Raw genomic sequence first — 23,521 nt, 5'->3', positions numbered from 1 at the left:
GGCCTTTAAAAATAAGACTGATACTCCTCTACCTGAAATGACTCTAGTCCTTTTAAGCAGATAAAGACAGACAGTGAACCATTGAGGGCGCTTCTACTCCTGTTGTTTTAAGTTGTGAATGTCCTAAAGGGTCTCAAAACCCAAAGTGAAATCCAAGTGCTTATCCCGGGCACAAACCACAAGCACATTTGTGCCAAGAGGGACTTGACGTAATACAAGGGCAGACCAGTTGGTGGAGTCTCCTGGCCACACCTCGTAAGCAGACAGTTACACCCATATTTATTGAATATTTGATTTTGTACTGCATGATTTTGAAAACTTAGATTCAGAAATTTGCAGAATATTTTCATAAGTGATCTAACAGAAATGTCTTATCTTTCAATTTAGAAACATTTGCTAGTATTGACTGAAATGACGACACTTCAACATCCACCTGTGTTTATGTTAAATCTGTAATCAGAGATGGTGATGTAGAAATATACAGTCAATTGTCACTTAAAACACACAAAAACTGGACATGCTATACACTTCTCTTTTAAAATGTATCTGTATTATTTTCACCAATCAAAACACACATAATATATTTTATTATAAAACATTAGGCAATGTTACTTTTGAGATATGCAATCCAAAAGGTCACACCTGTGTTTATTACCAGTATGAAACATCGGAGGCGTTACATTAGCAATCAAGCAGGAGACCTCATAATCATCACCATGACTGACACAGCATCAAATCCGGATGAAACCAGCATCCCATTCAACCTTTCGACTAGGGACTCTGCTGAGGGTTTCTCCTTTCAGCACTGTGGCTCTGAGTGTGCATCCCAAAGATAAGAACAGAGCCACACTAGCATCTCCAGACCACAGCTGATCAGCACTGACAGCATGTTTCTAGAATACTCTCCGACTCTGATAGACTCTGCTCTCTGGAACCTGCACTTGAAATCAAGACCCGACAAAGTGGGAGGCAGTCATTTCGGTTTTGACTGAAAACAAACAAAACAAACCTAGTCCAAATTCCAGGCTAATAACAAATTACCTGGTTTATAAAAATATGTGTCCAAAATAGTTACTTCCAGGGCTGTGTACAATATAAATTACAAAAATAAAATAGAGAAGATGAAAAATTGAGCACATTTTCAGGTCTTACCAGCATTCATCCATAGCGACCAGTGTGAAACCCTGCGCACTGCACCAGGACCCTGGCACACCTCACTCAGGAGGGAGGAGCCTGCAGGGGTGAGCTGTTCCGACAGAGCTCTACTGTCTGCAGTCTGTGGCCTGTCCTAGGTGCACTCTCCACTACCTGATGGAAGGTGGTCTTGGCAGGAAACCGGCCTCCATCCGTGACCACAGAGGAATGAGTGAGCGGGAAGCCCATCTGTGAGGTGCCTGGCTAAGTGGGACCTCCATGTACCTGGTGCTGCATTTACATAAGGCTAGGGCAGGTCATACATTTTAAAAACTCTCCCCTTTCTTTGTTTTTAAAGATATACTTAGTAAAGCTTTTAAAAAGAATGTAGATTAGAAAGAAGGCCATTTTAAGATGTTTTTATATGTACAGTGATAACTGTCTTCACTATACCATCAGGCCTCCAAAACCAAAATCATCCCAAGCCCCACAAAAGGTGCTTCTGTCTCAGTCCAAGTAAGTATTTCCATCTTGTACTTGAATGTGTCTAAATCTCACAATATAAAACTATGATTTCAATATTAAATTTGCTCATCAAAGGTTCTACTTTCCAGTGATAAGACCAACCAATAAGATAAAACTGGTGCAGAGAGAATCACATATTATAGATAACATTTACAACAAACTTTCTTATCAAAGTTCCTCCTCAGAACAATTCTATAGAATGTTGACCCAATAGCTTCCAAAATAATTAAACACAAGATAGGAATCTGTAACAGAGTAAGCTCTAGGGAGAAGCATTATGTGCACAGGTAGCCAAAACGTGACCATCGGTAGCTCCATTTCTGCAGTGGCACTTCAATACTCAGTATCTTAGTGAATTTTGAATAATTTCCACATGCAAAAGTCTAGAAGTATCAATTTCAGGTGAGCAGTTTTAAATCAGGAAATATTCCATAGTTAATCACTATCCTTTCAGGCATTTCCTCCACATCCCTCTGGAGAGTTTTCCCAGAACACTCATGGATTTCCCTGAGGTTTAAAAGATGCCACCACAAAGTGGGAAACAACCAACAGTTATTCGGAATCAGCCTGGCTCCTCGAACAGACCACAGGGAGATTAATGCGGTTTCTTTCAGGAAAGAAAGAAAATCCAGTAAGCACACTGTGTTGGGAAAGGGAAGCACTGCCTTGTGAAGTCACTACACCTTGAAGGATAAAGAAGGGACCCGGTCTCATTTCGGGCAGAGAGAGCACTCAGTAAGTGCCTGCGATCACCTTTAGTGATCATTTTATAAAATTCTACTCTAAAGGTAGGTAATGGATTCAAGGAGCTACCTGCCATCATATTATTGAAATGGATTGTTAGGTGGCTAGTAAAGATGGTGAATTTCTAGGCAGCATTTTAAGTTAATAGTAAGCTCAAGAGACCAAGAAAAAAAGTTAGGGTAGACAAGATTTGAAAGGTATACATGGCTTAAGCAGCACAAAAACACAACTTGAAATGTTATCATGCATTAAAGCTGAATGTGCAACCACCAGACTAAGATGGTTTAGAGAGAACCAGTGTGCATGTAAGTGTCTTGGTTTTAGGAGAGATAATTCTCGGCCCCAAACATGATAAATTTTTAAAAAGGTCTATTTTTTACTTATTTAAATAGATTTAATTATATTCCTTCTGAAATACAAAAGATAGAATAAATCATACCATAAAAGAAGGTGAGTCTTGATAATATGATGATGGCCAATTAATACACTTAAATCTATTTTTTCTGGACTGACACCAAAGTACTTAAGAGGATTAAGAGATAATTCTAGAAGCAGCACTACCTAGAAGACTATTTGGCATTTAAATATTGATTTCCAAAGTACTAGATGGGAAGTTGGAGCAAGCATTTGTGGTCACATGCATATAAGTCCCAACAGTTACTGAGGATGAGAAATTGTCACTACTATTACCGTACAACTTAAAAAAAAATTCATTCATTCTAATTGCTCACCTGAAATGACCTTGAACAAAATCTCTAAAAGTGTGGCTTGCACTTTTTTCTTCAGACATAACCTGCTTCACTTTATAAATCTAGGCAGGCAATGCTATTAGGACTGAGCAGGGGCAAGGCATCGTGTTTCTTACATGCAGAACGTGGACTTTTTCTATTTGGTTCCATCAACTCCTGGGCATGTCAGGCCCATGGAGGCAAGCATTCCTCAGTGACAACAAGCTTGCTATTTCGAACTCATCATCGACAACCTTCAAGGGCTCCCGTGGAGGCATCGAGGCTGCTGTCTGTGTCTGAGGCCAGTGTCTGCTCGGTGGACATGGATGAAATGTCATTGATAGATGATGACTGAGAAGGAGTGGCGTTGCTACTTACTGCTGCATCTGTGCTAAGAAAACCAAACATAATAAAACCTGAGGCACGACATTGCTACAAACCCAGGCACTGAGACCTCGGGCCATTCCTCGCTCATCCTTTCGTAGTTCCCTGTCCTGTTAGTATGAATGAGAAGTCGGTCGACTATACATTTTGAGCTTTCCCTGGAGTCTTTCGTTAGGTCCAGAATCCCAAATATTCCTCTCTCCCTGCAACATTCTCCTTTTCTTCCCAGTGGCTAAGCATCATATATGTATTCATGCATAATCATGTTAACTACTTAAAAATATCTGCTGGGTTTAAAAGGATATTAAAGAAAATTGTTGAATTTCTCTTAAAATTAACAGTATCTCAAAAGGCCTAAGCCCAAAGAGTATTCATATGCCATCAGACATTTCAATTATAATCGCAAACACTTGATCCAAGGAAAAAAATCCACGACCTTTGAAGAATTCTTTTGCAATAAAAACACCTTCTAAAATAAGGGCTGTAAACAAACAAACCAACAAAGAAGGGAAAAAAAAGTAGTGTCCTTTTGTTCATTTTATTTTTGTTTTAGAAATCTCCAAAACTGACATATTAAGGCAAATGAAATCATCCTATTTCCTACTATCCATATTTTGGTCTGGTCTGAGCGAAAATAAAACATTCAGGCTCTCAGAGGTGTCTACAGTCTTAAATTTGCGCTTAGTTAACAAAAGCATCTAAACTCATGCTGAAATTACACGACTTCCAGATACCTGACCCATGTGTCAAGCTGAATATAAAATTCAGTAATAAGCAGTAAGCAGTGCACGTGTTCCGCAAGAAGTGGGGAGAGAAAATAGCTGTAGCTGAAGAGTTTCAGTTGGTAAACAGGTGGCATCCCGCAGACATAAGTTAACACCACATGCTGTCTCTAATGATCATACGTCTAGCTCGCTGTCAATCAGGCTTCTCCCACCAGGTAGGTCAAGGAGAAAATGGGATAACTGTACGAAAAATTCTCTCAAAAGAAAACCAAATTTCATTTCACTTAGATTCACATTAGTTTTCTTTTTTAACAGGGTGGGGCAAGTACAAAGTGGGTCATGCACATTGAAAAGGCTTTAAATTTAATTTCCTCATCTATAAATGGAGCTGAGAGCAGCTGCTGCAAGGATGAAACAAGAATGTTTAGAATGAGGTTCGTTCACTGCTCGACACCTCAGTGTAATGTCAGCTGCCACCCCCAGGACAAACCCAAAAGTGGGAGACTGACGCACGCAAAGCACTTTCAAATCCAGTGCTGGTCAAGCTGGCACTTAACTGCCATCCGTAAAAGTTGACCAGGGAAAGAAAAATGTGATCAAACTATTAAAGCAATGACTAACCTGAAGGCTGATCTTTCACAACACCGTTCTTGCTTCTTTCTTCCCAATCCATTACTTCTTTGTAAATCAGCTCTGCAAACAGAAATGCAAGTTAAAAGGCTTCATCAGTTTTTGGCATCTCTAACTCTTCTTCTAAATCAATTGGAACAACTCCAAGGACACTGTGATGTGTTATTTTTAATTGTGATATACAGTTAATTCAGAAAGATAGTCGACCTAGACCAAACTGTCCCTGTTTTGATCGATTACATCTTTTCAACCCAACTATTAAGGCTGTCAAAAAGGTAGGTGGTTCTGGGTCCATGAGGGGGTTTTACAGAGGGGATCTGGGGTGGAGGGAGGGGGGGCAGAGAGAGAGAGGGAGAGAATTAGCAAAGTGGCTCTCACAGAACATTTTAAGTACTGAATGTTCTCATGCCTGTCTGTACATTTCTCTGTCATTGCTGTGGTTTTCCAAATGTGACCATCATCCACATGTGGGCTAGAAGCCCCTCCAGACATTAATCTAAATACCTAACTTTTTCTTGGCTTCAACCTTAGTTTTCCTCAGTTTTCATTTGTAAGAAAAAACCATTAACTATTAAGTAATCTAGTAAGGGTTCCTAAAATTTCTGTATTTGTGAAATAAAAGGAGCCAGCCTTTTGCCACAAAGTGTGGCCATGTGCAAGCCGTGCTGAGTGTGTGTGCACACAGGTCACTGGCACTCTGGGCACCCTGGGAAGTGGCCCTTGGGCAGGACATACCACGTCTTGTGACTTGTGCTGACCACAGTTCGCAATTACTACTAATTCTAACTTTTAATGAAAAATCGTTAGTTCAGTCTCTTTATTGCTGGTTTAATTTGTTTTGGGTTGTTTGGTTAATCTTATAGTGAAAATAAAAACTATTTGCATATTTGTAATCTGCAGTTTTGCCTAAATTCTATTTTAAAATACATATACAACTACATGACTTATAAATACAGCATAAATTCAAATGACCCCAGTGAAGTCCCCCAGGTCTACCTTACAGGGGCTTGTAAATTGGGGTTACTCAACATTTTGCAATATGTTTCAAGGTGTGCTATAACTGCTGAGTTTAGTTTACAAACCAGTTTAGTTTATAACCTTTGATAATTAAGGTCATGTGAAAAAGCCCTTACTTTTCTCTTTTAAAGCCAATAATATACAATCCATACATGTTCCTCTTTAACTCTGTTACCTTCAAGTTCTTTTTCTCCTGGTGAGTGGGAAGGAGGAGGATTATGACCTGCAGGGTTTCCTGCTCCTGCCCCCAAAGGCTATTGCTGAGAAGTAAGAAGCTGCCCCTTTATAGGACTTCGAGAAATGTCATAAGTATGGATCAAAATAAGCTCATCTTTACCTTTCCATTCTTCAATTGCATGTTCTCTTTCTTCCAACTGGGCATCGTAAATCTGAGGTGGTGGCTAAAAATTAAGTTACATGTAAAGTCAACAGTTTACAAAATAATTAGGCACGAAGAAAAGGTAGAATTGCTTGGAGGACTTCTAACATATTTATGATATGGATGTAATTTCTTTCAAACATGGCTTATGAAAGATTTCTTCATAAGTGTGATATTACATCAGTTTTAGAATCAAAATAATTAAGAAAAAATTAACCAATAAAATAGAGCTTTTATTTTCCTCTTTATAATCACATGACCTCAAAACACTTTAAAGATATCAGCTCAGCCCTAGCTGGTTTGGCTCAATGGTTAGAGCATTGGCTCATGGACTGAAGGTCCTCGGGTTCAATTCTGGCCAAGGGCATGTATCTAGGTTGCAGGCTCAATCCCTGGCCCCGGTCGGGGTGCATTAGGGAAGCAACCTATCGATGTGTCTCTCTCACATCGATGCTTCTCTCTCTCTCTCTCCCTCTCTCTCTCTCTCTCTCCTTCCCTCCTTTCTTCCCTCCCTTCCACTCTCTCTGAAGAGCAGTGGAAAAAATATCCTCAGGTGAGGATTAAAAAAAATAATAATAAAAAAATATCTGCTCAAATGTAATTATAAAATGAATCATCGCAGGCTGCTTCCTAGAGACCCACCCTGGACAAGGCACTGCGCTAGGAAACAGAAGGTGGAGAATACGTAGTCCAGATTTACAGTTCTTCCTGTCAGAACTCCCAAACCCAACTCCCCCAACCCATCAATGCACTGATCCAAAAATTTGCTTAAAAACCACGTTTATATATCATATTCTTTTCACATAAACAATGTTTAAAATGGTGGTTAAATCCATAGGCGAAGACATAAAAACATGTTCCAGTGATGGCATAAAATAAGCATGCCACTAGGTGACTCTTTCACTCACAGCTAAAGATCATCCATACAGGTGTGGCTGTGGAAAATGCACAGAAGCACCAGCTCAGAATGGAGCTCCCCTAGCAGGTGCTCTTCAGCAAGTTTCTTAGCCTGACTGGAAGCCTAAACAAGATGATGTAACCAAAGCTCAAGACACAGTGCCAGGTACACAATGGAGGCTTAAAAATGGTGGTATGATGACCACATGACAGCACCGCATCCAAAAAGATGGTTATATTGCCACAGCATAATCACTCTGAGCTATAGCCCCGGTAACAAGTGTCCAAGTTCCAAAGGGGTTGTGACGCTTCACATGACCTTTGTGAGCCCTTAAATCCAGGACTTGTTATCCTTATGTAGCTGTTCCAGACCAACAGACAGAAGACCTGAGGAAATAAAAGCCTTGCCTCTACACAAGTCTTTTCACAGTAGCTGCTTACCGCTTCCGCTTCAGCAGGGTCATACCAAACAGTAATGTAAGGGTGACGCAAAGCTTCGTCCACAGAGATCCTCTTGTCAGGGTCTATCACTAACATTTTTGATAACAGGTCTCTAGCTTGGCTTGCTAGAGTGAAAACAAACATTAGATTAGTAACTAATGCTGTTTATCTGAAAACTGCACCATAAAGAACTGAACATGACAGCACAGAGAGAACAAAAATGGGCCTGGATGGTGTGGCTCAGTTGGTTGAGTACTGTCCCAAGCACCTAAAGGGCATGCGGGAGGCAGTATTTCTCTCTTCCTCTCCCTCTAAAATCAATAAAAGCATATTTTTAAAAACTGTATAAACTTGGAGAATTTTTTGATAGGTTCAAGATCACGAGAACTTTTTGCTTTAAGAAGTCAGGCCCAGCCGGGTGTGACTCAGTGGTTGAGCGTCGACCTAGGATCCAGGCGATCGGGGTTCGATTCCCAGTCAGGGCACATGCCCAGGTTGTGGGCTCGATCAATGACTCTCTCATCATTGATGTTTCTGTCTCTCTCTCTCTCCCTCTCCTTTCCTCTCTCTGAAATCAATAAAGATATATTTAAAAAAAAAAAGTCAGGCAGCCCCTTTCACTACAAATCAGGCTTTCGAATGTGGTTTCAGCCTCTGGAAAAGGGCAGAGCCCCAGGCTGAGAGGCTCTGGCAGGAAGGGTGCGGGAGGCGAGCGATGGGTGGCACTACCTACCATCTGTGCCAACATGAAGCATGGGTGAGAATTTTCTTCTGATGTCATTTCAAAATGAAATTAGAACAGATCTTATTAGCCACACAATAATCTCAAGTTTGCACAGTATAGGACACTTCAAAGATGCCTCTGCAAGAGTTTTTTGACTGGTGGGAATATTTTTATTTGGCTAATTTAGTTAAGCCATTTTATTGAGGACAAAACTTCTAGGTCTTGAAGCTTTCTCTCCGCAATGCCTTCATTCTACCCTGTAAATGGCTTTACTTGAGGGTTTCCAACTATTTTGCCTTCCAATGCTCACAGGTTTTGGAACACAAACATAAAAAATGAAATCTTCACCCAATTATGAAGTACAAGAAAAGAGGATATCTTACTTTTAATTTTGTCTCGTTCCGATTCTGATGGGAATATCCAATCTGGAAAGAGTTCTTCAAATTTGATTCCAGGATACTTTGGTCTGTTTTCTACATAATTTCTCACAGTTGGCTGAAGTTTCTTCATGAAATCTGCAGACGGTGTTCCTAGCTGCTCAATAACTTTATTCCACTGATCAATATCTAAGGAGTCTCTTGAGGAAAATACAACTGAAATGCCTTATATTCCTATTACATGAAGTAGCATCATTCAAAGAAAAGCAAATTATATTTATACCTGCCAACAAGTAATTAACTAGGCCACCCCACTGGGTCAGCAGAAGCATTTTGAAATAATATTCAAATAAGGTTATAGTTTCAAAGCTCCTAATGTTTAGATCTCCTAATGTTTAGATCATTAAAAACAACAACACTCTTATACTCTGCATCTTTATAACTATGATCACAGTTTATTAAATCAATACAATGAGGTCTATATGACTTCCCATTCTAGATCAAAATAAAGTTATCTTGTAACTGAAGAATACCTATGACAGAAATGCTTATACATGAAATTAGACAGTAATTACATAAGCAAATTGAAACCAGTTTTCATACTAAAGCTATACTAGTTCTAAAGCTCCCTAAAGTGGGGAGACCTATGGGACTTCTCGGTTCACAGCTGGGGAACCAGAGCCTGTGAGGCAGGGCCCACATCTGCCGCTTAGCTACCACTCTTACTTGCAGGAAAAGAAAAAAAAAGTTGTCTATACTTGTATCTCTAATTCCCAGTCTCTTGTTCTCTCTTAAACATCCTCTTGCAGGCTTTTCCCCCCACTCCATGAACCTGGCCCATCAAGGCTGCTAGTGGCCATCCCTACTCCAGTGGTCAATTCTCAATCCTTGTCCAGCATCACCCAGCTTCCCTCACTAACTTCCTTCCTGGCCTCTAGGGCCTCCCTCTCCAGGAGGGGCCATTACCTACCTTTCCGTTTCTCTTTTCTCTGCTAGCCCAGGGGGCTTGGTTCCCCTCCTTTGCTCCCTCTCTCAGCATTCCCGGTCAGTATCCTGCCTTCACACCACGGGGCAGACTGACCACGCATGCTGATTTCTCCATCCCAGGCCTCTTTCCCGAGCTTAGCTCTTGATAGCTCCAGTGTCTGACAGACGTCTCAGAACCCAGACAAGGCTCTCTGGAGGGCTGACCTTCCAAACAGATGCATTTCAGCCACTCCCCATCCCGGTGGTCTCCTTGCTACAGCCCCTGACCTTGCAGGTCTACCGTGGCTCAGCAGCCAGGCTGTCCTTTTCCATTTAAGTTGGATGAGAGCCTAGGAAAGGGTGGGTGCTCAAAAGCTATGGGTTCATGATAACCGGTAATGTCTATAGACTACCGGGGGACAGGCAACAGGAGGACAGTCCCAGCAGGTCTGGCTGATGTCCTGGGTATGTAAAGGCACCACTGTGCTCTCATTCTACTACAGAGATAACCAAGGCTCAGAGAGGCTCTGACTCCTCAAGGATGCACAGACGCCACGTGGGAGTTAGAATTTGGGCCCAAGGTGGCCTGGCTAAAGTTTTCTCTTTCTTATTGGCCAGGAGTTCCTCTTCTACCCCAGGTCACGAATCTAAAGCAAATCTATAAGAAGAGCAGTCTTGTTTCCCAGAATCTTTTTCTATCCCAGTAATTTTTAATCTAATGTTTGAAAAATTGGCAAAATTATCTTTGGAAAATGATGTTAATCTCCACATGTGTTCTGAAAATGACATTAGGTGACCTTATATATGTAATCATTAATTACTGACACTGCAAGATGTTAGTATGTAAAGTAGGAATTTTAAATTAATAATGCACCAAAAAGTACCCACATTTTCCATTTTTGTACTTTCTGAAGAAAACATTTCTTAATACAAAAAAGAAAGGCACAAAAATGAATAAGAATTGAGACAAACTGAATGTTAAGTAGATACTTTTAAATTATTTCTCTTTAGAATACATCAACTTTCCCTTTTTAATTGACTTTATTTGCAAAATAAAGGCCCCCGTCCTTTCAGTTTGAGACAAGTGCATCTAAGGTAGGTTATGGGAAACTGCTAGAAAATTTATTAGAACAAAATAAAATGCTGCATTTAATGTCACATAAAATCTGTGATGTGGAAAATGTAAAGGAGGTAAATAAAATGATAGGAACAAAATCTTTTCATTCCAAGTTTGTGTTGTGAAGAATTTATAATACAGGAAAACCACCCTCATTAAATTATAAATAACTAAAATTACTTTAACAAAATGCAAACACCAACTACACAGCTTGATTTCCTTTAAAAATAACCATCAATCTGCCAATGAACAGACACTAAAAGCTTTCATAACAAAAAACAAAATCAAAGACTAATGAAAATATTAAGTGGTTAGAACACAAATGAAAAAGGCCATATGTGAAGAAGCATGTTAGAGTAAAAAATATTAAAGATGGAAGAATATGAGGATATGAGGAAAGAAAGCTATTATATTATCTATTTACTTTATGCTATGTCAATATGATTTCCTGGCCCAGGGTAAGTTAATCTTTTGCATTTTATATTTACTTAGACTTCCCAGTGTCTCACAAAATAACTTTCTAAGCGGAGTTTTAAAAAATTTCTACAAAATGTCAGCAGTGTAACAAACAAGAAAATTTACCATATATTTGTTTCTCATCAATTTCACATTAATCATTTTCATTAAGTCATATGTAGTGTGTTTCAGTTCTTTGGGGGAAAGTATTTTAATGCATACTGATAACTAACAAAACAGTACATTAATTAAATTATGCAAGAATACTTACTGGCCTATTAAATTTAGATAGCAACTTGCCCAGTTAAATTAATTGACTGAAATAAATAAACAGTATTTTCACTTATATCAGAATATATTCATCAAACAGTAAGTACATTTCTAATAAGCTACTTTTGATAAAATTAAGAGCTAATGTAACTGGTTAACTTAACTCCAAGCCTCAATAAAATCATTAGAGGTATTTAAGGGAAGCATGGCCGGGAAGGTCCCGGGAAGGATACGGTCAGTGCCTTGGAATATCACACAACCTTTCACCAGCTCGCCCATGATGCAACCCACTGACCAGATATCAACTGAAAATAAAATGAAATGATAAAATTATAAAGTGCCATGAAAAAAACAAAAGTGAGGAAAAGGAATTCTAACAGTGTACTAAACACACAAATATGGAAGAACAAATTGCTAAGGGTGGACTTCACACAATGTTAATGGTTGCCGGCCTCGATTGTAGCCATCAGTGTGCAGCAATCTGGGGTTTCAGTGGAAAGATTCCAATACTTTACAGCTTAAAAAACAAACAAAACCCCAGAAATAGAAGTGCCTGTCCACACCAAGCCACTTCAGGCCACACACCCACTGCCCAGCCCTGCAGCCAATGCGGGGTTCCCTGGGAAGGATACAGTCTCTTCCTGGGAACAGGACTTTATGGAGAACCATTTCTGCCATGATGCACCCGACAGACCAGATGTCCACTACCAAACACCAGGTGATTAAAACCAGCAGGAGACCCCATTCATCTTTCTTTAAACTCCCTCCCACACAAAGACATACCCAGCTGGTCAATGGGAGCTTTTGTAACATACTGAACCCCACACCTCCTGAACAATCCTTTCCTAAATTGTCCCATCGGCAGGGCCTCACAGAGGCAGGTTTGCTTTTCTGAGCTCCAGGTGAGGCCCTGCCAGGTACCCTGACTTTCAGCTGTTCACCCTCTTCTGTGGGGCTAGCTGAACCCCATGCCTCAGACAGCCAGGCAGAGGGCTATTTAGTGCCCCTGCTGGAGAGGGTGGGCTGAAAGAAGGTAACCAGGAATCTAATTTCTCTCCCTTCCACAGGAAACAACAGAAGCCCACAGAGCTGTGTCTCTCAGAGTGGGAGACATCTAAATAAATCTGAGGCAAAGCTATTTCAGATGACTGGGACAAACTTTCAGACTTTTTTTAAGCAAGTAAATGTGATTTCGTTCTTTTTGGCAAATTTGTCAAAAGCTAAGTTTGAAAGAGCTCTGATATTGCTAGAATAAATTAAGTTTTGATGTTAAAAAACACTGGTATCAACTTTTTTATGCAAAACAAAACATACATTATTCCATTTATATCAAGTTAAAAAATAAGTAAAACCAATCAATGGTGCTGGAAATTAGGGTAATAGCTTCCCTTGGGGACTAAGACCTGAAGGGGCCCAGGGGAGGCCTGGGGTGGTGCTGGTTATGTGGGTGCACTCCCATTGAGTGCACACTTGAGATTTACATATTTTTCTATAAATGTTATACTTTGATAAACATTCAAAACTATTAACTTCAAAAGTGAATGATTTTAACTAATGGAGATATAAAATTAATGAATTCTTATCTGTGGACTATGATAATCTGTGTAACACAGTCCCGTTATATTTAATATAATTTACAGTAAACAGACAATAGTGATGGCCAGTGGCACTATTTTTAAACATCTCAGCCTCTTCTGGTTCCATCTGCACTCACCGTTCTCTTTATAGCCCATACCCAGGATGACTTCTGGCGCCCGGTAATATCGTGTCACCACATAAGGGGTCATCATGAAGTTGGTACACGCTGTCCGGGCTAGGCCAAAGTCCAGGATCTTAAGGGTGCAGTCTGACTTTACTACGATGTTGCTGGGTTTCAAATCCTAGGACAGAAATGGTTTAAATGAATAAAATGAACCAAAGCATGCTAAATAAACCACCTCACACTGGAAAGGATTTGAGAGAAGTGACTATATGAGAGTGCTGGCAAGAGGAGGAAAGTTAGAATGGAACCCTGGCATTTTGGAAAATCCTACTCTCAAACTGAGACTAATACAAATAAGCCTAAAGAGGTCAGATTGTTGCCCTCACCCCCATGTGGAAATGTTCATGATCTTTACTTAAAACCTTCTGAGGGAGTAGCTGGCTGGGCTGAGGGACAAGGGCTGGTGCCCTGCGTGAGGGATGGGGCTGCCAGTCGTGTAGGGTTCATGATGCCCAGGGCCTGGGCCTGCCCTATCCCATACCCTGACCACCATGCCCTGTACTGTGCTACACTGGCATGGGGAGCTGGCAGCTATGGTGTGGCACCAGCTCGTGAGGAGGAGGAGAAGGAGGAGGAGGGGGACAGGGCAGTGAGAGAGAGATGGGGCTTTCCTCCAGGTTGAGGACCATAATCAGCCCATTCTGTGGAAAGTGCAGTTTAACTTGGGCAATAGCAATAGGCCCAGCAACCAATGCTAAAATTCCATTCAAGGGAAGCACATCATCACAGACAAACCAGAAAAGATTTGCTGGTGGATGGCTGCTGTAACGTCAGCCTCCCGAGCACCAAGCAGTACTGCTGTGATGGCTGCTTGTCCAACAGCTGCTGCAGCGCTTAGGACACTGCACGTCCTGCTGCCTGCAGCCCAACAAGCACCTCCTCCTGGAGCACTTCCCCATCCCGCAGCTGTGGCATTCTAGACCTCTTCATGGCAGTTGAAGATCACTTTGAATTGTGTTTAGCTAAATGCAGGGCCAAATCCCAGAGCGTGCAGCACAAGAACACCTATAGGGATCTCACGGCAAAATATTCCTAAGGAGAGAGACCTCCTGAGCCCTCTCATGATGGGCACAGAAGACTTGCTGCATGCACACGGCTGAAGCACTTGCAGCCTGATGCCAGGCCTCAATGGTCACTAGTCCCTTGGAAGAAGAGAGGTGTCATGTGTTGACCGCTTCCTGTGTTGTATGCTTTGGCTTCACTCCCTGACGGGCTTTACCAGATAGGACTGTTCTGTAAAGCAGCTTGGAAACACCAGCAAGTCACATTTGAAAAAGACAAAACTGCAGGCCACCTTACAGAGAGGTTGGCACTTTGGGCACCTCCACCATTGCAGCTGCTCAGGGACCCGTGGTCACTCACAGTGCTCATCGGGGCCCTTCACTGTAAAGTTATTTATTGGATTTCTTTGTAGTGGAAAATTATGTTTTATATAGAAAAATGCTTTCCCTTGATACACTAAATATATTCAAGGAAATTGTTGTTTTCTTGTGTTCTTGAGTTTCATGAGTTAAATCATCCTTTCACCCAGATACAATGTTTGGCCTCTTAGAATGTGCATGTTCTCTCAAGGTAGTTATTTTGGGTTTTAACAGCATCTTCAGGAGTGGGCCCTGAGCACCGTATGCTGACATCTAAAACTGCATAAAATCTCAAAGATACTCTTCCACTCTAATCTGGTGCCAGGTTTCCAGCAGCTGGCACAATGCTTTCAGATTTTTTTCTAGGGGCATTTGGGATACTTGTATACCTATATGCTAGCTCTGATTTAAACAGAAATTCTGACTTATTGTCCTGCAAGATTTTGTTCTCGTTTCCTATAAGGTGACTGGTCTGCTCAGCCTTGATCCAGTGGGATCAAGGAAAATCACTGGGAGCCTCCTCTCCTCCAGTCATGGAAACTCTGTGTTAAGGTGACTCCTCAATGGAGATACACCTAGCAACTGGCTATCACTGGTCATCCTTTATTGCTTTCAGCTTCAGGAGATGTAACAGACATAGAAGTTCAGTTTCCCTGTGGTTTGCAAAGAGGAAGAAAACACAAGTTTCTAGCAAGGAGCTGTAAGAGACTTTACATCTACCCTTGTTGGCATGAGAGAATGAACGCAGGACTTGCAGGCTGCTGGTCCACATGCTCCAGGCATGCCCCATGTTTCTAGAACACCACTAAATCTCTCCGTGTCAAGCCCAAAAGTATTTGGTCCTCAGATCAAGATGTGCCCCACTCTTTGCTCTCAGGAGTTCCACTAACACACAACTCTTTCCTGAAGTCCCTCACTGACCCCAGGATTGGACAAAGTCTTTTTCACTTTTTTGGTTGTTCAAGTTGTTGACCCTGGAGCAGGGCACTAGTTTTACAATCTGCTTTCAACACTTTTTGCCTTCTAGTATGTTTCTGCAGTATGTAGTGGTCATTTCCCTTAACTTCCTCCTCCATTTCTTACACTTCTCTTCCGAAAGTAGTTTGTCTCCAAAATAAGTTTCCTTAGAAGGTAAACTGTGTGTCTGCCGGTTATTTTCAAATGTTAGATCCCAAGAAATGCATTCCGTTTGCAGTGGACTTTTCTGATTCTCTTTGTATTCATTGGTGCTTAGTCGAACTTTGTATGTGAAAGAAATGTGCATGTTCAGATGTTTTACTGTCTCATTCTTTTCAGTAACTCAGTAAAAAATCACCACCACCCTTCTGAGGGCTTCCACACCATCTCTCCCTCCCTCCCTTCTTCCCTCCACGCCTGGTCATCCTTCAGCACCCAGCACTCCAGTTCTTCCCCACTGTCCAACAAATGTAATGTACATTTTTTAGAAGCCACCTTAAAAAGAGTGAATAGAAACAGCTAAAACTAATTTTAATAATACATTTTATTTAATCCAATAATATCTACAGTATTGGGAAAGAGTGAAGGTAGGGAATATATAAAATGGAATCACTTTCACCAAGCTGCTAAAATTATTAACATCATGAAGTTTGAGGCATGAGGAAGGACTCTATTCTTGTTCTAAAGAGCCTGGGAACTTAAACTTTTTGAACTTTCCAGTCCTGTGTCAATGCCTGGGTATACGTCTGGACAGACACCAGACCTCCAGATAACCCTGATTACCTTGCTCCAGATAACCCTCTGATTACCCTTCCAGAAAACTCTCTGATTACCCCCTCCAGATAACCCTCTGATTACCCCCTGAAGGAACCACATATCCAGGTCACCTGACATCTATTATCCAGACCACCTGGCACCCATCATCTAGACAGCCTGACATCTGATTGCCAATGGTCCTGGACCAATCCCAGGGCTAAGAATGCAGGGCTGATTATTCTTAAGAATGCACTTTTTACTATAAAAGCTCTCAACACTTCTTTCTTCCAAACACTTCTGGGTTTTTGCCTAGCTGTGTTCCCAGTGTGCAAACTCTAAGACCCTTGAATAAATATCTATCATTTATTTCTAGCCAAAGCCTCCAGATTCTTTTTGAGTTCATCTGACAGTATTATTTATCATTTCAAAATATAACCAACATAAAAATTATTAATGAGATACTTTATTCTTTTTTTGGTTCTGCCACATCCAATTATAGCCACACTCTGAGTGCTCAATAGCCTCATGTGACTGGTGGCTACCACACTGGACAGCACGGGTCTAGAATTCCCTTGCCCTGGAATCTCCCCATGGCTCTCTTTCTTTGGTAAAAGAATTCTATGATCACCAACCCCCTCTCCCCCACCCTGATCCACATTCCCCGGCACACATGCGCACACCGCGCCCTCCCCCTTCTCCACCTTCAAGTCCAGCTCTGTGACAAGAGGCCCTCCTGTGCTCTCTGCTCTTAGAATCAAGCCTGACAGAGGAGTTGGTCAGAAAATGTCCGCTGAGTGGACACATGTCACACTCACTGCTCTCAATGCTTTAACACAACTTCTGCCATTTTTCTCCCTCCTAACTCTAGGGCTTTCTTAATGCTGACCTCCCGCACTCCAGTCCTGGGATGCCAGCTGCAAACTCACACAATAAACTGACTTCTGAACAACCTCTATTCATTCTGTTCACAAGAGTTTTCTAGTTTGTGGCTGAAACATCAAACTGCCAAGTCACACCACATGGAAGGACCTGGGAACACTTTAAGTGTGAAGTTCCAGGCCCAGTACCTGACTTAAAACTTTCTGATATGTCGTAAATGGGCGCATGACACTGTGAAGTGTTACTGGGATAAGTAGAGAACCATTTAAAAGTTACAACAGCTAAAGTTCCATTTCATTACTGTTTTTGTTGTTGTTGTTTTTAAATATATCTTTATTGCCTTCAGAAGGGAGAGGGGGAGAAAGAGATAGAAACATCAATGATGAGAGAGTTGTCATTGATTGGCTGCCTCCTACATGCCCCTGACCAGGAACTGAACCTTGATCTCCTGGATCCTAGGTCGATGCTCAACCGCTGAGCCTTGCCTGGCCGGGCTCATTACTGTTAAGTACTCTCTAAACTTCCCGATTCAGGAAAACAGAAATTATAAATATATAATTTTTAAAAAATGCAGTGAAAATTCCCACCAAGCCCTATGCAGATGCCCCTGCCCCAAGCTGTCCCAGAGCCCAGTGTGTGTCCCAAAGTGTGTCCTAGGGGAGCACGGCCACCCTTGCCGCAGCCACGGTTCTACACCAGGTAAAGCCAGGGAAGAATGAGCCCCACCCACCAGCAACTGTCCCTGTGAGGAGGCTCACACGGTAAGGCAGCTAAAACAAAACCAACCAATTAGTTTCTAGTTCCCTTTTTCAAAAATCAAAGAATATGGCAAGAGTAGGCATCTGAGAATACAAATAACTAAAAGATAAAATACTGCTCAAGTTCACAAACAAAGTGTTTTTTAAACCACAAATGATGAGGAACCACTTCTAGTCTCTCCTGTGGCAGTGAGGAGAGGAACGGCAGCCACACCGTGTCCTGGTGGGAGAAGTCCAAGCTGACCTTACTGGACACGGGTTGGTGGGGAAGGCAGTAGGTGCTTTCTTCACAGGAGGCTGATTTTCAAAAAAATTGAAATGTCTTTATTTTACCACCCAGCAGCCCCTGCACGCCAACCTGGCCTGAACTAAAGCAGAGCCACATGAACGAATATGACCAGAGCAGAGCCACTGGCCAGCTCGATGAACCTGAGTGAATTAGAAAACATCACCATCTCTGGCCTCTTCCACGGTTCAGATCTTTGTCATCTTGTACTGGCTTTTTTTTTTTTTTTTGACAACGCACTTTACTGCCATCTGCTGGAAAATGATAAAATGCAGATGGTGCGGACAGTCGGAAGGGGTTAAAGAGGTCCCAGGCCCTGGAGGGCGCCCCACATCCACAGCCAGCCACCCTCCCATCAGCTCCATACACAACCAGGGGCAGCTTTCCAAGAACTGGACTTGCAGTTTCAAGGTAGCAGAATAAAGACAGATCTGCCTCTTTAAATCTTAAAAGCCATCCAAAACAAGAAAAATAAGGAACACATGTCAAAATACAAATGACACCTGAATTTGGAGGCCTGACCCCAGAGTGAAGGGATGTCTAAGAAATTGTGGCCTCCCTTGGCAGCGACCAGGGGAATATGAGGAGCCCACAGGGTGATAATCTGGACCAACACCCAGGAATAGCTCAGGAAGCAACCAGCAGGTACTGGGGATGGCAGGTGATGCCGGAAGGAAACACAGGGAACTTTTTTGAAGGAAAAAGTTGACCTCCCAGAAAAGAGAGACTTCTGCTCCTCCTCACTCCACTGGCTTCTTACCTAGAAAAACTGAAACCAACTTTCCAGGCATGGGCTTCAGATTCAATACCAACAGACCCGCTGGTGAGAAGCCCAGCTTGTGAAAAGCACTGGTCATGATGATGTAAAACACAATACAGATACTGATCCAAATTTAATTACATTGTAATTGGGAGGTGGGGGAATAGGATAGGTGAGGGTCATGGTTGGTGAAAGAAAGCTAAGTCAGTACCTTAGGCTCCAAATTAAAAAAGGTGAATGAACAGAGATCTCATATTATTTCAAGATATGGAAATTAACACTAAAAGAACTAAAAGAGTTTGCTTCTGGGGAGAGAGAAATAAGAGGGAGGAGTTGGGGACTCTGCTTTTTTAGTAAATATTTGTAGAACTATTTAATCCTTGATTAAAATAAAAAACAATCAACCAGCTCATTCAGCAAGTTGCAGGACAATAATGTATGAGATGATCTCGTACATAATTGTTAAAAAGGACACAAGTATAAACAGATATGTTGGTATCAGCTTAAGTAGAAAGTCCGTGTCAGTATAAAATGAGGAAAGAAACACCCCAACTGGCTCACCGGCCACCTCCAGGTGACAGTGGAGGGCTGAGGGACTCTCATTTCTTTTAATTTTTTTAATTATATAAAGTAAAAAGTGGTGGGATTATTAGTGTTTTATTTGTAAATAATTAAAATTTTACGCATAGTATAAAACCATCCTAATGAGCAAAATTGAAAGTGTGTATCTATGTACATGATACCGTACACAGGGAAAAGGACCGGGAGGGCTCACAAACTAAAGGCTCACATACTATGTGTTAACCGCACTTCCTCATCTCTCAGGATGGGGAGGGGAGGGTGAGGTGGGCACACAGGGCCTTTTACTTTTCCTTTATCTGCCTTTCCCACAATGAGCATGTGGCATTTTTACAGGCTGGGAGCCTGGCAGGCTTGAGAAGGTTTGAACAGGACAGAGAGGTGGCACATAGAATCATCTGCTTGGGCCTCCTCAGGTTTCTGAACACCATGCTGGGCAAAGCAAACATTTCTTTGGACCATATCTGACCTCTGCTCAGCAGCAGCGGGCCCAAGCCACAGGGTTTGAATGTCCCCTAACACAGGCACGCTGGCTGCAGCTCTTACCAGGTTCCCAGACCCAAATGAGATTGCTTTCCCATGAATCTCCGGGCTCAAGAGGGAAGAAACGAACAAGGCAAACCGTGTCCCTTTACAAAGTTAATATGGCTTAACATAATCTGGGCACTAATCCTAAAGCATGAACTTAACACAAAATGTATTTAAGAGAGATTAAGAGTGCTTGAATTCATATAAAGGTCTGTGAAAATTTTAGGAAGAGAAATAGAATGGTATGTTGGGAAATCTTTTTTTTTAATCTTCACGTGAGGATATTTTTTCCATTGCTTTTCAGAGAGAGTAGGTGGGGAGAGAAAGAAAGAGAAACATCAATGTGAGAGAGACACATCAATTGGCTGCCTCCTGAACGTGCCTGGACTGGAGGCAGGGAGTGAACCGCAACCCAGGTATGTGCCCTTGACAGGGAATTGAACCCGAGATCGTTCAGTGTGTGGGGCAACACTCTAACCACTGAGCCACACCGGCCAGGGCAGGAAATCTTCATTTCTTATTTTAAAAAGTTATTATTTTTAAAGCAAATTCGTCAATAGAATTCATATTATTTTAACTGAACACTTGGTGGCAGCAAAGGCTGTATTTTACATAACAGCTCACTGGTCAGGAGCCAAGTGCTCATCAGCCAGCAAGTCGGGCCTGGACACAGGCCCTGGGAGGACCAGGGATGCCTCCTACCTCCTGGCCTCAGGTTGCAGACCTGAGGCTCATGACAGGGGCAAGGGCTGGGCCCACTCTGGGTTGGTGGGTTCTGTCGCCACAGAGACCTCCATTCAGCAGCTGTGATGGAGCTCACCTTTCCTGGCACCTAATGAACCTACTACACCATTGAAAAATCTACTTTTCTCTGTATGAATAGGTTGCATTGTTCTTGTCTCACAATCTTCCTCCCCATACTGATTTAGTTCCAAGAAATGGTAACTTCTTGATGCTAAAACATAGTATCTAGCCCGGCCGGGCGTGGCTCAGCAGCTGAGCGTTCGACCTAAGATCCAGGCGATCAGGGTTCAATTCCCGGTCAGGGCACGTGCCCCGGTTGCGGGCTGCAGCCGATCAATGACTCTCTCATCACTGATGTTTCTAGCTCTCTCTCTCCCTCTCCTTTCCTCTCTCTGAAGTCAATAAAGATATATTTTAAAAAAAAATTAACTGCAATTTATTCAATGTGTAAAAATGCACTGATTTAAAACATAGTATCTAAAGACAGTCTGTGAACAAAATTTGTATGGTAATAATTTAGAGAATGCTATGAATGATTCCATTAAAATTACATTATTTCTGCCTCTAATCTCACTCACATTTTAGTTGTTTCAAAACATTCAATTATGATGTTCTGCTAACACGGCAGTCCAAATAAAAAAACCAAAAACCTCAAAACTAGCTTAGAGAGTTACATTGTATCTTTCAAATAGTACAGGAAACTCTGTCATTCAAATCCCAGTCTTAATCCAGTCATGAGGCCCAATCAAGGCCATTCCAAAAGCTCTCACCAGAGGTGACAGGATGCTGGAGTGACAGGGTTATACAACAGAAGAAACGAATGTTTAGGTCATAATTTATGTAAGATTTCTCAAACAATTATATCATTTACTACTTGGTCCCTAAATTTTCCCTACCCCAAATCTAATCCCTTGATTCATTAAAAATGGGATTTCAAATGTGGCAAAAATATTAACAAGAGGTGACTATGGATAAATAGTATTTGGGAGTTCTTTGTCCTGTTCTTCTTCAATATCAAGCTGAGCACCTGGCTCTGGCCAGCATTCAGGGTGGCTCACAGGGGCCCAGGCCAACCGGGTGCTCCATAGATGTCTTCTGATATCAACAATGTTTGGAAACAACACAATCCCATAGTTTATTTGTATTTTTAATACTGACAAATTTTTAAAAACTATTAAGTTCTTTTGTATCTGGAGGATTCTGGCAACAAAATGATTATGATTTTAAAAGTAAAATTAATATGCCATCACTACTTACTCGATGAATGATACCGGCCGAATGAAGGTGTTTAATGCCACAGAGCATCTGGTAAAGAAGATAGGACATCCTCTCATGGTCCAACTCCATATGAATAACCTGACATAAGTTAGCATCCATTAATTCCATAACCAAATACCTGAGGGGAAAAAAGACCAGCCATGTACACATGAAAATCATCCAAAATTCCTTATAGCTATTAGACCAGAATTTTTATGGAACAGTAATAACTTACTACCTAGTCAATGTACTGGCTAAAGTAAAACGATAACTTGTTTTCTCTAAACATTTTATAAGGTATCTTGAAAAGAAGCAAATGTATAATGGAACTTTGTAAAAGTTTTTTTTTTTAAAAACAACAACTAACAATGCAATGCTTTCAAGTTAAAAATAAAACAATTTCTATATCAGAGTAAATAGAATCTCAAACATTCAAATTCTCCTACATCTTAAATTTTTGCTATTGAATCATTCTTACCAGTCTAGAAGCCATGGTGTTATTTTTCTCATCTTAAGAAAACTTTATCCTCGGGGATGTAAAAGGAATATAGTCAACAATATTGTAACAACTACATAGGGTGCCAGGTGGGTACTAGACTTAATTGGGATCATTACTTCATAAGGCATATAAATATCTAATCACTGTGTTGTACACCTGAAACTAATATAATATTGTATGTCATCCATAATTGAGAATATTTTAAAATAAAAATAACTTCACCTTACTTCCCTCAGCAGATATTGCCTGTTTTTATTCCCTTTGTAAGCAAAACTCCTCAAAGAGGTGTCTATACTCACCATTTCCAATTCTTCTCCCATTTTTTCTTAATCCCACTTTGATCAGGCTTTTGCCTTCATCACTCTGCTGAAACTGTCCTCAAGACCCCCAATGACTTCCATGTTGCTAAATTCTGGTTGACAGCACCCTTCTCCTCTCCCCAAAGTCTTACTTTTGGAGTGCCACTGCTCAGTCCTTGGCCTTCTTGTCTCTGTTACAGTCATGGTGATCTTCTCTGGTCTCTGATCTCAAGGTTTTAAATACTATCTATAGACCATCAACTAAAAATTCATACCTTCAACAAGACCTCTCTCCAGGCTCATTTATCTAACTTCCCACTTCACAGTTCCATTTGGTTGTCCAACAGACATCTCAAAGCCATGTCCAAAACTGAGCTCCTGATTCCACCCTACCTCCAAAATGCTCTTCCTGCAGCCTTCCTCATCTCAGTTGAGAGCACTTTCAACCTTCAGGCGATCAGGCCAAAATTCTAGGCGTCACCCTCGACTCCTCTTGCTCTCACACCACACATCCTCTCTAAGGGTGAACACTCTGGTTCTACCTTGAGGACAGTTTCAGCATCCAGTCTCATCCCTTTATCC

At 41.4% G+C, this 23,521-nt stretch overlaps 1 protein-coding gene across 5 annotated transcripts in view; it reads right to left on the bottom strand.

Annotated features, from left to right (window-relative positions):
- Nucleotides 1-583: 583 nt before the first annotated feature.
- The window catches only part of MAPK9 (mitogen-activated protein kinase 9), a 52,125-nt gene continuing 29,187 nt past the window's right edge, over nt 584-23,521 (bottom strand). For 4 of the 5 annotated variants that reach the window (XM_081136620.1, XM_081136621.1, XM_081136623.1 and 1 more), the window contains 8 exons: nt 22,142-22,280; nt 13,229-13,394; nt 11,748-11,819; nt 8,712-8,894; nt 7,605-7,729; nt 6,225-6,288; nt 4,862-4,933; nt 584-3,517 (listed from right to left, as the gene is read on the bottom strand). In XM_081136620.1, coding sequence (XP_080992746.1) covers nt 3,375-3,517; nt 4,862-4,933; nt 6,225-6,288; nt 7,605-7,729; nt 8,712-8,894; nt 11,748-11,819; nt 13,229-13,394; nt 22,142-22,280 — 964 coding nt within the window. In that variant the 3' untranslated portion in view covers nt 584-3,374. Of the gene's footprint in view, nt 3,523-4,861; nt 4,934-6,224; nt 6,289-7,604; nt 7,730-8,711; nt 8,895-11,747; nt 11,820-13,228; nt 13,395-22,141; nt 22,281-23,521 lie in introns of all 5 variants that reach the window. The other variant, XM_081136622.1, reaches the window with a different exon arrangement.

This window comes from Miniopterus schreibersii (assembly GCF_964146895.1).
Source record: "Miniopterus schreibersii genome assembly, chromosome: 4".
NCBI classification, from domain to species: domain Eukaryota; kingdom Metazoa; phylum Chordata; class Mammalia; order Chiroptera; family Miniopteridae; genus Miniopterus; species Miniopterus schreibersii.
This window is presented reverse-complemented; position numbering and strand designations above follow the sequence as displayed.